The sequence below is a fragment of the Plecotus auritus genome (assembly GCF_963455305.1).
Source record: "Plecotus auritus genome assembly, chromosome: 5".
NCBI classification, from domain to species: Eukaryota; Metazoa; Chordata; class Mammalia; order Chiroptera; family Vespertilionidae; genus Plecotus; species Plecotus auritus.
In genome coordinates this window covers 6,780,231-6,795,041 of record NC_137776.1, presented here as the reverse complement: position 1 = coordinate 6,795,041, position 14,811 = coordinate 6,780,231, and the positions used below count along the sequence as shown (strand labels likewise).

The window sequence follows — 14,811 nt, the reverse complement described above, 5'->3', positions numbered from 1 at the left end:
CTGGGGAGCCTGAGGTAGAGCTAAGCATCTAAAAATCCCCTGGTATCTCCCAGGGTTTTTTGGATGGACCCAATGTGGACCATTTTCCCCAGAGCTACACTGCGTAGTGTCATTGAGTAATCCATTTAAAAGCCATTCGAAGCTTATTTGGCTAATCCCTGACCTCGACATGGATGCCATCTGGTCGGAGGTGGAGGACTAGTGGTTCGCTGTCAGGGAGGCGATGAAATGAACAGGCGTCCGAGAATGGAAGAACTGAGCCAATGAGCATGAGTCCCCCTGCTTTGGGTTTGAGTCCCCCTGCTTTGGGTTTGAGTCCCCCTGCTTTGGGTTTGGTGCTGGACTTCCCCTAGGAACCCGAGGCTCAGGTCCTGGTCTTGATTTGGCCACTGACTCAACTTGGGACCTTGGGAAAACCATTTAGTCTTTCTGCACAGTTTCCCCCTTTACAAGGTGTACTTTGTCCATCCTCATGGGGCGTTTGTCAGAGGAGGAGCCGGTCAGTTTACTCAGAAGGAACATTCGTTTTGGTAACCGTATGTTCTACAACCAGCTGCACCTCAGGAGGCAGTGATAGCCTTAGGTCATGGACCAGCCACTGTGAGTATGTCCCGACCGAAGAGGATCAAGAAAGGTGTCCGGTCCCTCCCTCTGTGTTGGGATCTGAAACCTCAGAGAAAAGTCTACCCAGGCTCACGGATTTGTGGGCTCACGTACTAGTGTCTACAAAGATAACGCAGGAGCTGCAGAAACAGGCAGCGTTCCTGTTTCTGTGCTCAGGAGCCTGGACAGCGAAAGGCAGCTCTTCACCCCAGCTTTTCCCTGCCTGCCCTGGACAGGTGTGATTCTATTGAATCTCAGCTAGGACCCCTGCCGCCTTTCCTTGGACGTGGCCCTTGAGACCTGTAGGAGTTTTCTGTTGCTGTAGAACACATTCCCACACACGTAGCAGTTCACAACAGCACACAACTGTTCCATCGCTGCTTCCGTGGCTCAGAAGTCCAGGCATGGCTTACCTGGGCCTTTTCGGTGGCTCACAAGGCGGAAATCGTGGTAGCATTTTGTACAGAAGCCAAAAGATGGAAACAAGCAGATGTTTGTCAACATGTGGATAACAAACCGGTATATACATACAATGAACTATTCTTTTTTAAAAAATATTTTTATTGATTTCAGAGAGGAAGGGAGAGGGGGAGAGAAATAGAAACATCAATGATGAGAGACAACCATTGATCGGCTGCCTCCCACACGTCCCCCACATGGTACTGAGCCCACAACTCGGGCATGTGCCCTTGACCGGAATCGAACTCTATCCACTGAGCAAAACTGGCCAGGGCTACAATGGACTATTCTTCAACCTTAAAAAGTAAGGAAATTCTGACCCATGATACAACAGGGACCTGGGAAAGGTTATGCGACATGAAATAAGGCAGGAGTTTTGAAATTTCTCAAATTTCAAAAGGACAAATAGTGTATGATTTCTCCTACATGAAGTCCCTAGCGTAGTCACATTCACAAAGACAGGAAGTAGGATGGTGGTGGCAGGGACAGGAGAGGGTGGGAGTTGATGATCAATGGGCACAAAATTCCAGTTTGGAAAGACGGAAAGATCGAGATGGGTGGTGGTGATGGTTGTAGAACAAGGCGAATATGCTTAATGCCACAGAACTGTGCACTTAACAGTGGTTAACAGGACACATGGAATGTGCTGTATATCTTATTACCATAAAAATTTAAAAGAAAATGAACACGTAGATCACAAAACAGAAAATTCTACAAGCAGGCTGACTTGGGAAATGATGCACAGCCTAGTTGGTAACCAAAGGAAAAAGATTAAAAATTTTATTTAAAAGAAGTACCATCTTGCCCGGCTGGCGTGACTCAGTGGTTGAGCGTCGACCTATGAACCAGGATGTGCCCGCAACCAAGGTTACAGTTCAATTCCTGGTCAGGGCATATGCCCGAGTTGCAGGCTTGATCCCTAGTGTAGGCATGCATGTGGCAGTTGATCAATGATTCTCTCTCATCATCGATGTTTCTGTCCATCTCTCCTCCCTTCCTCTCTGAAATCAATAAGAATAAAAATATATTCAAAAATAAAATAAATGTAGTACCACCTTTTAGTCTAATGGGATAATGAATGTTATGTATCTAACACAAAATCTGTAATACAATTATAGTCAGAACATACTAGTATTTCACTTCTCTGCTTCTTCTTCCCCTTCTCCCTAAACCAGTGGTTCTCAACCTTTCTAATGCCGTGACCCTTTAATACAGTTCCTCATGTTGTGGTGACCCCCAGCCATACAATTATTTTCGTTGCTACTTCATAACTGTAATTTTGCTACTGTTAATGAATTGTAATGTAAAGATCTGTGTTTTCTGATGGTCTTAGGCGACCCTGCTAGCAGTTCTCAACCTGAACCTTGGGTCACGACCCACAGGTTGAGAACCGCTGCTGTAGAGCCTAAGACCATCGGAAAACACAGATATTTACATTACGATTCATAACAGTAGCAAAATTACAGTGATGAAGTAGCAACGAAAATATTTGTATGGTTGGGGGTCACCACAACATGAGGAACTGTATTAAAGGGTCGCGGCATTAGGAAGGTTGAGAACCACTGCCCTAAACAAAGATAAAGTCTCCATTTAGTCTTCTTATTCCAGTGTTGTACACAAGTAGACAGGACTGTCTTTTAGAATGCTAGCTCCATTTTTTGAAAGTAAAACCTTTTCCCATGACGCCCAAGTTGAGGTTCCGGTGTAAAGAAGGTATAAGAATTATATTAAATGCAATCCTGAAATAGTTTATTATATCACAAAAAGGTATTTGGCTGCAAATATTAATTAGATGATTTCCCCTCAAAATGCCCTAGAGTTTGTAATAACAAGAGTTATAAGCTCCGAGCTAGGGCTGTGGCTGTGTCCTAAAACTGGTCTTCTTATAACCGAGCCCCTTCACATTCCTGCTTCTAATAGGCCAGGTGGGCACACACCTGCCTTCCTATTTCTTGGTTCTCTCACCATTTCCATGAGTCATGATTCTCTCTTGGCAACTCAATGAAGGCAATTAGAGTGAATCTTTTTGATGATAAGGAAGTGTAGTTAACAATGCATCTCTTATTAATTCGTCAAACAGGATGAGCCACGCATTGTATTAAGCATGTTTCTGTCATTTCATTTAATCCTCATCTCCTTCCGAGACAAATTATTTGACTCTTTTTATTGGGGAGAAAATTGAGCTTCAGAGAGTTTTAATAACTCACTCCAAATCCTGGTTGGTAGAGCTAGGTTTTAAACCCGAGGCTGGCTCCAAACCTCTGATCGTCCCACCACCACACTATACTGCGTCCAGGGGCATAATTTATTTACTTCATAAGTATACACGTGATTTATAAGAACAGAAATGTAAATGTGGCTTTGTAAGAAGAGCTTACTTTGTTTTTTTAATTTATTGAATTTTTTACAGAGAGGAAAGGAGAGGAATAGAGAGTAAGAAACATAGATAAGGGAGAAATATCGATCAGCTGCCTCCTGCACACCTCCTACTGGGGATGTGCCCGCAACCAAGGTATATGCCCTTGACCGGAATCGAACCTGGGACCTTTCAGTCCGCAGACCGACGCTCTATCCACTGAGCCAAACCGGTTAGGGCGAGCTTACTTTTTTTGTAAGGATGGATCTAGAAAGCCCTGGTAGGGGAGTGGCAGTGATGTGGATGAAAAAACTACTGCAGTGTTGAGTTTTTTTCCTCTCTGTCCTCACGTTCATCCAATTTCTTTCTTTCTTTCTTTCTACACAATTTGTATTTATAACTTGACCACTTCTAACTAAGACATAACTCTTGATATTCCATATTAATTCAGGAGCATTATTTTTAGAGAGAGAGGAAGAGAGGGAGGGAGGGAGAGAGGGAGAGAGAGAAGCATCGCTTTGTTGTTCCACTTATTCATGCTTTCATTGGTTGATTCCTGTATGCACCCTGACCAGGGATTGAACCCACAAACCTTTTACATCAGGATGATGCTCTAATCAACTGAGCTCCCGGGCCAGGGCAGGAGCATTGAAGTCAAAGTTTAGCTCCACAAACAAGCTGTTGTACGTTCATAATAAAGTGCCTTCTATTCCATGTCAGAGTGTAGATTTGCTTCCTGATAAGATGTATTATTTGAAGACCGTCAATTTTTTTTATTGTGATTCAGGTGCAAATAACAGGAAAGCATAGTTTTTCCCTAACTAGGTAAAATGGGGGGAGGGGTATTTCTAAAAAAAGGATACTTCATGTAATGTTTTAAGTGGCCATTATTTTGCATTGTGATTTAGGAGAAAACAGATTATACACAGAATTCAAAGGCGTCCGCAGTGGTGCCCTGACTGACAGGGAAGTCCTGCCAGGGAATTTCCAGAGAATCCACACCATGGCCAGGTCTTCAGAGACACTCGGTGCCTGTCCCTGCCCCAGAAAATGAAACACCGTGAAACCATAGATTTTTGAAACATCCATGCAAATGCCAATTCTGAAAATAAATTTCTTTGCAAGAGTATATATGCATGTCTGTAAAAAAAAATGTCAAAAAGAGAAACAAAAAACCAAATTGGACTTTGTACTTCTGAGACAACTAAACAAATAGTAATATGTATGTCAAATGGATAAGTGGTTGTGAAAATATAAAGAAAACACACTTTTAAAATATCCATTCCCTGACGAGAAATTTAATTCTGAATTTTCGTTTACAATTCTGAATTTTCAAGTCAAAATGTTTTCAAAGTTTTTTCCAAAAGGAGTGGGAAAATAGACAAGAAACCAACTTGCTTGCGCATGCGCGCACACGCATGCACACACGCACACACACGGCACTCTATCACCCTAAGCATACTAAGCTCCGTGTGCTTCTTCTGTTCGCAGAGCTCACACGTGTTTCAACCGCCTGGACCTACCCCCGTACCCCTCGTTCTCCATGTTATATGAGAAGCTCCTGACAGCGGTTGAAGAGACCAGCACCTTTGGACTTGAGTGACCAGAAGCCCAGTGCGCGGCTGTGTGGGGACAGGCGGGGTGGCAAGCTGCCCTCCCAGGAGGGCCCACCACCGGGAGGGTCAGAGCGTGCTTCCATCCGAGTGACGCCATCACTTGACAAGGCGGCTAAGCCACGTTTGGGGTCGGGATCGTGGTGAGGAGTCCTTTCTGAAGCATCGGGGTGAGCTTGATGCCCAGGGGACAGCCCAGCAGTCTTTCAATCAGCAGGTCCTGACTGCCACACTTCTTCCCATTCGTTGCGTTCCAAGACCAAGATGAACCTGGGCAGGGTCAGCTCAAGGTCACTGTGCAGGGACACTCGGGAGAACCTTGAAACTTGACCTTGAACGTGGTTCAAGCCAAACCGGCAGCCCTTGACCCGATCTCCAAATTAGTGCGAGCTCAATAACGGAATAAAAACACGTGTATTTCCCGAGAGTACCTTGGTGTGAGCCCCAAGTTATCACAGAATATTCCTTTCCTTGCTTATGTGTGCCCGCATGGTGTGCACCTAGGTTTCAGCTTCCACGGGACCCGAGTGGAAATGAAACCAAGTCCACATGAGGCAGCTTGAAAGGTTTGCCGTTAGGGGGTCTATGACGATGGATATGCAGAGTGGTCTATGTGTCGTCATGGCTGGAGACAGACTGTTCTACAGTGAACTCCTACCGACAGATTTATGCTTTCTAATGCATGGAAACTATTTCACATAACTAGCGATTAACTCACAGCCTATCAGGAAAAAGTCCACGGGGAGTTCTGTTCACTTTGTTTATGGGTTCATGATATTCATGTTCTTTAAGGTGTACATAGGAGCCTGCCTGTCCTACTGTTCACGTCGCCGGGTCCATTTCTATGTTCCATGCTTACGTGGGCATCATGCTAGTCGGTATCCTTTTAAGCACTGTCCAGGGAACCAAAGGGCCTTTCGTTTTTATAAAGGTACAAAACTATTCCCTGAAATATTTTGCACTGAATGTACCAAAGCGGAAGGGGCGTTACAAGATGACTGACAGCAACTCCATCACTTGGCAAGTATAACCGGAAACAGCTTCGAAATCACAGTGCCATGTCTACCACTACAGGACTGTGCATCTAAGTAATAATTTTTTAAGACTCACGATATGTGATCGTACACTATGCATTTATTTAAAATGCATTAGACTCTTCCATCCATCAAATACTTTACAGGATGGCATTTAATAAAGATATTTCATACCCCCCCCAACACCCCCGCTTTTTATTTGTACAGCATCATGAAACCCCACGCTCACTTAGGGAGCCGTCAGCAGCACCTGAGGGGTCAGCTCTCTTTAGTCACGGGAATTCCAGCTCCCTCGTCAGTGACGTCACAGACGGAAGCCCTCGGTACTCTGTTTCCAAGCCTGCGTTTTCGCTGATGCACAGATTCCTTACCCACATAAGGAAACGGGTCTCCGAGGGCACCTCGGGCACTGCATGACCTCACTAACGTTACATTTGCTTAGTTTTATCAGAGGGGGTCCGTTTCTACTGCTTTCGGGTTTTTCCCACATCGTTGTTTATTTCTGGACGTATGGCCATAACTCATCAGAGGCTCACCACAGTGACATTACATTGTGAATAATACAAGCGTTGGATTAACGTTTGGTTTGCCAGCTTATGGTTTTACAGGCATGGCCCGGCCACTCCTCTGAGCTATAAGGAGCCGTGGGATCCTAGTGATGGGATGTTGGCGGTCTTACACTTTATGAAGGTCACGTGCATGGGTTTTGTAGGTTTTAAGAGCGATTGCCCCCACACACCCCCACCCCCCGTTGGGTAAGCTGCATTTACTGCTGGAGTCTCGAGAGGAAAACCACTCAGGCTGCGTTCCTGCACTGAAGGCAGATGCTGCCGTGCGGGGAGATGTTCTGAAATACAGACCCCCCGAGCCCGCAGGTGGGAAAGGGAGGTTACCAGTGTCCTATCGTTGGGCCAGAAACACAGGGAAGAGAAAACGATTTTCACTGGAACGGTTAGTGTGTACTTACTGATCACGAATGTAAGTATTTTTAATTTTGCAAATGATTTTTACTTGTTTATATGTTTTCATTATAAGGAAAATAATACAATATACTTTATTTAAAAAAATGACATTTTTATGGTAATGTGATGTTTCAGAGCTGGAATTCTCTAAACAGCTGAAATGGAAGGTTGCATTTCTTTCAAAAATACATTCATAGACCACGTGAGCCTCATTTTGGTCCGTGACACTGTTACCATACTCCACGTTGTCAGGTAAAAGAAATTTGAAGTAAAGTGTGTCTCTTTAATTATTTCTAACAAATATGTTTATTTGTTAGGGCATCCAACTTCTCCTGTAACAGTATAAGCATCGAGCTGCTACTGTTCGCAGAATTGGGGATTCTCAGAGATGTACTTAGCCTGTCAAAACCCCATGGTTACTGGCCTATTTTTCTTCACTAGTAAAACAAAAAGTCCAATGATCACTTTCTAGAATATTAAATATCATGTCCACAGAATAATTTAGACTTGAATACACTCTACAAATAGAAATATCCATATATTTTTTTCTTCTGGACCGTGAACTGGGTAACTCGCTGGTATGGCCTTGTTCCTTTAAGGAACTCCTAAGTGATACTCATACTGCCCCGTCTTACAGCATAAAAGGGAGTCACGATGCATCACGTACGTATGCAGAGAGTCTCGGAGATGAGAGGAGAGGCACAGGTTGGCATTCACCCAGTGTCAGCCACTGTGTCTGATCCTGGAGCTGCAAATTCGAAATCCGCCCTTGAGACGTTCATGGTCTAGAGGAGTAGGCACCAAGGTTCAAAAAAGTATTTTTAATAAAACTTGGTTTGTTCTACAATTAAGGAGTGAGAAGAGAATGGCTTGTTCCATCTGAGGAGTCATTGAAGGCTTCATACCTGGGTGCTTCTAGCCAAGGAAGGAAGGAAGGTCACATCAATGCCCTTTCTGTTGGGAACTAAAGGCAGGTCGTAGTGTGTTGATACTGGTCAAGTGTTGGAGCCCATGATGCACGGATACACGAGGGTTTCAAGTGTGCATGTGAGGAGCTGAACCTAAAGGAACAACTGGGGGATCTCCCAATTATCCAAGAAATGCCCAGTGAAATCTGGTCCTTTCGGGTTCCTTTCATCTGCCCTCCAGTGTACCTTCCGTTTTCACTGTGAAAAATGCCAGTCTTGACCCCAACCCACTTCCGGGATCAAACATTTTTCTTGTGCACAAAACGAATGGATCTTGGTCAGAGAAGCGTGGCCATCCCTTTCTAGCATCTGTTGTGTTTAGGACGACTTAGTAGTAATTCTGTAATAAATGAAGGAAAACCTGTGTCACCTGCACAAGAATCCTTACGGTAAAACGGCCTTCCGATGACTAACGGCAATGGTAGCACCTGTTTGTATCGCACTGTAGAGGGTCAGAGGACTTCCGGTCGCATCGTCTCTTGATCCTCATACACTTCGTGGGGTCGAAGGTATCATGTCCCATCTGGTTTGAGGCCGGTGTTCGTGGCTGGCTGGTGAGATGTTTCAGTACTTTATAGTTACAATTCTAGGTTTTGTCACCAGAGATGGAGAGCTAATGTTTCTACCAGCAGGTTTCGCTTTCAGTGAATTTCGCAAGATGATTCACCTACCAAAGGCTCGCTTTTTCAAACGCTCTAAAATGTGACGCCTTCAGAAAAGCCCGTGAAGAAATGAGTACAGTCCATTCCTGGAAAAACTCCCCATACGCTTAACGGTTGGATTGCTTTTGGTGGATTTACATAGTATAGCAGTTTAGTTTTCTCAAATACTATTTGGAAGCAACATCATGGACAAAAAGGACTTTAATCAGAAGCCTTCTTTTATTTTTTCATTTTTTCAGTAAGGATGGATCTAGAAAGCCCTGGTCGCGGACTGGCAGTGATGTGGATGAAGAAACTACCGCGGGGTTGGGTTTTTCCTCTCTGTCCTCACATTCATCCAATTTTTTTTCTTTCTTTCTTTCTACACAAATTGTATTTAGAAGGTGACCACTTCTAACTAAGACAAACGTCTTACAATGAAGAGTCTAAAAGTCTTTCCAGTTTGAACCCCGTTCAGGAAATCCCCCAGGCAGGTGAAATGATGCTATGTGATCATTAAGAGATCTGCGCAGTCAACGCATGCAAGTGAAGACGAATCTCCAAACCAAGTTTCGGGCCCTTCTCTGATCTGCTTTCTGATTTGGATGATGAGTGCAAACACTAGATCTTAGACACCTTCCTCCCATAAAACCTGAGTTTAAATCGAGGCTGTCACTTTCAATTAAATTCCAATTTTTGCAAAGTCCATTAACTTTGTAGTTCGATGGTGCTTTCCAGATAGGTGTGTTTGTCTAACGGGGAAGCAAAGGGATCCCAGAGACAGTCGAGTGTCTCATTTCTAAATGGTGGCTCGAAGCCAACCAACGGCTCCCCGCTGGGAGATAAAAAAACGAAAAAGCAAAAGAGACGTGCCCTGCCCGCCAGGAACGCAGTGCTAATTCCTGACAGTGGTCCAGACCCAGGAGTGGTGACTGCGTTCCAGGAGCCTGTGGGACTAGCAGTTGTTAAGGGAGGCCTGTAAAGGGGGAAGGCTGAAACCGGGGTTGGGGGATCCTGTTGGGGCTTGCTGGTGGGGTGGGAGCAAGCACTTCAGTCTGGTTTCTGACTTGGAGGAAAAGTGTGCCTTGTTGCCTAAGGGGGGCGCTGCTCGCTAACCCCCCCCTCCTGGGAGTAGCCCGTTTTTCTAAGTTGGGCAGGTGGGTGACATTTTGGTATTGCGAAACAAAATGTAGCCCCCGCTGTTAGAGCTAGCCAGACCTTCCATCAGGGGAGTCAGTAATTTAGTATTCAATGCCGTTGTGGATATTTTTAAACTTAAGCAGCATTGTTACTACTATTGAACTTGGTACATGAAATAGAGGAAAGGGTGTTGCTTGGCTTATTCCACTGAATTTGTTTTTCAGTAGACGTTCACATAGCTTTTGAGACATTTTCAGGGTTTCTGGTGGTGACTTCAATGTTCTCTGCTAATCTAGAAGGCGAAAACCTAAGAACTGGGTTCCTGGATTTCAAATGGAGACCCAGTCAGTGTTTCCAACTTTTCAGGAAGTCAGTCGAGACTGAAAAGACATTTGCTTAGACTTACGATGCATGGCTGGCTTTCATGATGGACAGGTCAGCAGCATGGGCAGGCCCGTGGCCCGGGGAACACAGGAACACTCTGTTTGTGTGTGTGGTTTCTACTTGTAGTGGCCTTGGGCAGGTGACGTCTTTCTCTCTGATCTCTCTTTGGAGATATTGCAACCCTGAGGCATGTTGATCGGTATGGTGTGTGATTCAAACTGAATCAGCTGTTACTGATGCCAATGAAGAATCATCAGTAAACTTCTGGTTACTATCACCTTCTGCAAAAAAAAAAAAAAAAAAAAAAAAAAGGAAGGGGGTGAATAACATTCAAGAAATACCTTGGAAGGATTAACTAAGAAACACACAGAACCAAATGTTCTTTTAGGACCTGAATGCTCTAAAAGATGTTATTACAACCTATTTCTGTTTCTTTGTATGCTATCATAGGTAAAATCTGAGGCTGTTAATATTGGAACGTACATAAGATTACATGTTTTTACAACAGGGATGCAGGCATTCCAAAGTAAATGAAAATACATGCATCTCTCTTGCCTCTTACTGAAAGTATTAATCTAATTTTATAATAATGCTTACTTTTTAATATTAAGGCTCTGCAAAAAAAAAATATTTATTTCTAAGATTTCAGTAGAGCCCAGGTGATGTATTTTTTTAAAGCCTTGCCATTTCCTTTCACCAATTCCACCTACTGTGTCTACCACACCACGCATCACAGGTAATAGCTATGTTTCTATTTTGTTGAGTTGATTTAAAATTCATACCCAGTCAATGTGACTTTTCATAGAGAATAATAACGGGAGGCATTTGTTATTGGCATTAAGATTATATAGCTCTCATTTCAACTTATATTTAAAATTCATCTTTTTTTTTTTCTCAAAGCAAACAATGCAGATTGTTGACATCCTAGAAATGATTCGCGGGTGGTTTTAAGTGGAGCCTGGAACTCTGACATGTAGACTCCTTGTTTGTTTTCTGCAAAGTCTGTATTCTTATCCTCATCTGAACCTCTGGCTTTTGTGTTGTATTTTTTTTATGATTCTGAAATGCTTTGAAGGAAAGATATTTTAATGTGTACAATTTATTTTATTTTCATACTGATCTCTATTTTGTTTAAAACCATGTTGCATCATGAAATCACTTAATCCAAAATAAATCTTCTAAAAAAATAGATTATGACTTTTCTGGGGATTTTTTGGGAAGAAAAAACTCGAAGGAAGAAAACAAAGTAGGGATAAAGGTCTCATGGGATTAGTGTGCAGCTTTGTGGATACAGGAAGTTTTCTTTTCACGATATTTATAATTAGGAATCTATTTTTTATTCTTAAAGTGATATTTTGCTATTTCATAGGCTGTCAATGAATGCTGAAGGAATGAGTTGACATAAATATAATCTCGTTTCTCACATGGATTGAGACTATTTGTTAAGCCATCTTGGTTGAATGTTTATTTCGTAAACACATATGCACACCATCACAAGCTCCAACACCAGTCTAATGCAGGTGTCATACACGTAGAGGATCCAAGTAGGTATTTAATGAGTAAAACCAGCTGAGTGTAAGCAGCAGAGAGTGGTGAGGTTTACCTAAAGCGGGCATTCTAATCTGCTCAAGCAGATTCTAGTCACATGAGATTCAGGTCCCGTGTGGAAAGAGAAACTGAGAAATCTAAAATTTTGTGATTTTTTTTTTTTTTAGATCTTTTTAATACTGGTTGGATCAAAGCAAATATGTCTATAGGCTAAATTTCCCTTGCGGGTCTATCAGTTTGGAACCCTTGAGTTAATCAATACATTATCTTTTATATTGGGTTGGTAGTACAAATAATTGACCAAATCAATAAAACAGGATTAAGACATGGCAGTTCATATGAAGAGATGGGGAAAGGCAAATATATACAATGAGGGTACACAATTATGAAGGATGTACTAGAAAAATGATCTGTGTTGACCATTACCTTTCTGAAAACCAACTAGTGTTAACTCATGTGAGTTAAGAGAATCCTTGTCAAGGTTTCATGGAGCAGATGTGCCCTGAAACTCTGTTCTGTATTTTAGACTACAAATGAATTTCACGGGTCACAGGAGAGCAGTCGAAGGCAGACTCACCCTGCATAACTGGAGAAAATTTTACATCGTTATTGAAAGGGACAAGCAAGAGGTTGCATCCACAGCACCGACTTCCTGGTTTTTGTATCATAACATTCCTCTATAACCTTTGACCTCAAAGTGCTTCTAGTATGATAAATGTATCTGCCTCCATTATTATATACTTTTAATAAAATCTGAAACCCAGTTAATTAGTGAATGTTTTAAAATGTGTAATTCCCACCATCCAGCTAATCATCCCCAGGGAGATTTTCTTTTTTAAAAATATGTATTTTTATTGATTTCAGAGAGGAATTAAGAGGGAGAGAGAGATAGAAACATCAGCGATGAGAGAGAATAATTGATTGGTTGCCTCTCACACGCTCCACGCTGGGGATCAAGCCCACAACCTGGGTATGTGCCCTGACCAGGAATCGAACCATGACCTTCTGGTTCATAGGTTGATGCCCAACCGCTGAGCCACACTGGCCAGGCCCCAGAGAGTCTTTCTTGGTGTTTTTTATTTCATCTTTTAACAATAAAGCTTTTAACCTTTTTACCAAGAAATGGAAAATATGTTTTCCTCATGCTTTCTTCTTTTCCTTTATCAAAAATATTTACCTACTAAGGGCTTTTTTTCTTTCTAAATAGATACTTCCTTCTAACTAGATACTGGATTAACTAGTATTCCATTTGTCAACCAAAGTAAAGTTTGAAATCACCATAATGAACTGAAAAGAGGAAATCTGGTAAAGAGCTGATGTTTACATTGATAGAAATAAATCTCACACGTTTTATTTGCCCCATTATTACAGGTCCTTGCAAAAAAGTTTTTAGTCACTAATTGTTTATTTAGAAAGAAAAAGCAAGCAATTTTCCAAAGCATAAATCATTGGAACAATATATATTTCTTTGACAATTGATAATAATGTTATGAAATACTACCTCTTGCTATACATACACAACTCTTAGGTAAGGTAGTATTTCATGTCTAGTTGGTATTTGGTTGGCATTGGAAAACGGACCCCAAATCCAAATTCTTGTCATGACATTGCCAATATACCTCTCTCCTGCCTCCACCCCAAAATTAAATTCCTGAGCTCAAGATGAAGTAAAGTCTTGCCTTTTATTACTATGAGGCTTTTGCCCCAATATCCCAGGCAATCTCCTTTGAATAGGATTAAACCATATGAAGGACATCCTTTGTAGTGAGTAGAGTCAGTTCTAAAGAGACCAGACAAGGTCCGGAGACTTCCTATACCTATACCGGTCCTCCATAAACCCACACTCACAGCTTGATCCTTTGCATCTTACTTAGAGGGAAAGGCAAGTTCCAAGAAGAGAAAACCAATGGATAAAAAGAAGAGAATGTGCTGATATATGAATCTGGATATATAATGTATACACCTGGTCCAGGTTGCCCACTCTCTGACTTCTCAGGGCAGAAGAGTCCCTAAATGGAAACAGTACTACTCACACTACTCACGGGGCCAGAGAAATGGGATAAGCCCTACTCTGCATGGTCAGACCGGACTGAGGTTGGGCAGCTCCCTGACCTTCCAGCCTTGTGGCCTGGAAATGCAAGAGAAATCTCAAGTGATGAAGTCCCCAAAGAGGACAAGACCCAAGTCTGGGTTCCTGAACGGCCCCGTCCAGACCAGCCTTTCTTTTGTGGGATGGAGGCGGGGAGCATGGACAGGAACTGTGCATTTCCCTGGGGGGCCAATTCTATTCTTGAATGATTGACTTCCCAGACCAAAACAACAAAAACCATTTTAACTGTTGGCTAAAGAACCATTCGCTAATTAGCGACGATTTGCTGGTACTCCGTTTTTAATTAGGAAACCATGTCAACATTTCTTCAACGTTGCTTTCAATCACCCATAGTGATAGAGCACCCACCCCCCCCCGCCCCCTCAAGGAGGGAAATGCAGATTGAAGCCACCCTACCAATACAATATTACTGACAGGCTTCATTTAGTTTAAGCAAAACTCTCATATATCATCAAACTTGGTTTTAATGTGAAAATAAGGATTTTCCCTATTAGCTGGTCCCCACTTCCTCAAATAGGAAAGAAGTTTGCTGACCCAGGAAGGCACCACTTTTCTTTTTGCCTGTTCCTTGGCCAGACGCGGTGTATCCTGGGTGTGCGCTCATTGGTTTGAGAAGCACTGTCTGTAACACCAGAGTCTCTTCCTCCTGCAACACTACTGATAATTTGCAGTGAAAATGTTTGGGTTTGTTCCTCTCATCTGTAATTAACCTGTCTGTTATAACACTCATAACAATGTTTAGGGAGGAATGAAGATAACAGGCTATCTGACTCTTGGAACCAAGCAGGAATGCCAATAGCTCTGTGGCTGGAGTGTGTAGCCGGATCTCTTCTAACCGGTCACACGGTTTGGGTGTGGTGGCGATTGCACACATACATGCGAGTAAATTAATGTTTCCCAGCTGACTTTTACCTGTCCTGAGCTAAGGCCCTTAGTGAAGATATAAAATCATGTTTCAAAAATTAGCCCTACTCCTTAGAGAAACGACTGATT

General features: G+C 42.7%; 1 protein-coding gene across 5 annotated transcripts in view; it reads left to right on the top strand.

Moving 5' to 3' along the window:
* Positions 1–11,352, top strand: part of HECW2 (HECT, C2 and WW domain containing E3 ubiquitin protein ligase 2) — a 286,809-nt gene extending 275,457 nt beyond the window's left edge. For all 5 annotated transcript variants that reach the window (XM_080669552.1, XM_080669554.1, XM_080669551.1 and 2 more), the window contains one exon: positions 4,910–11,352. In XM_080669552.1, the coding sequence (XP_080525678.1) occupies positions 4,910–5,021 (112 nt within the window). In that variant the 3' untranslated portion in view covers positions 5,022–11,352. The remainder of the gene's footprint in view (positions 1–4,909) is intronic.
* Positions 11,353–14,811: the final 3,459 nt, after the last annotated feature.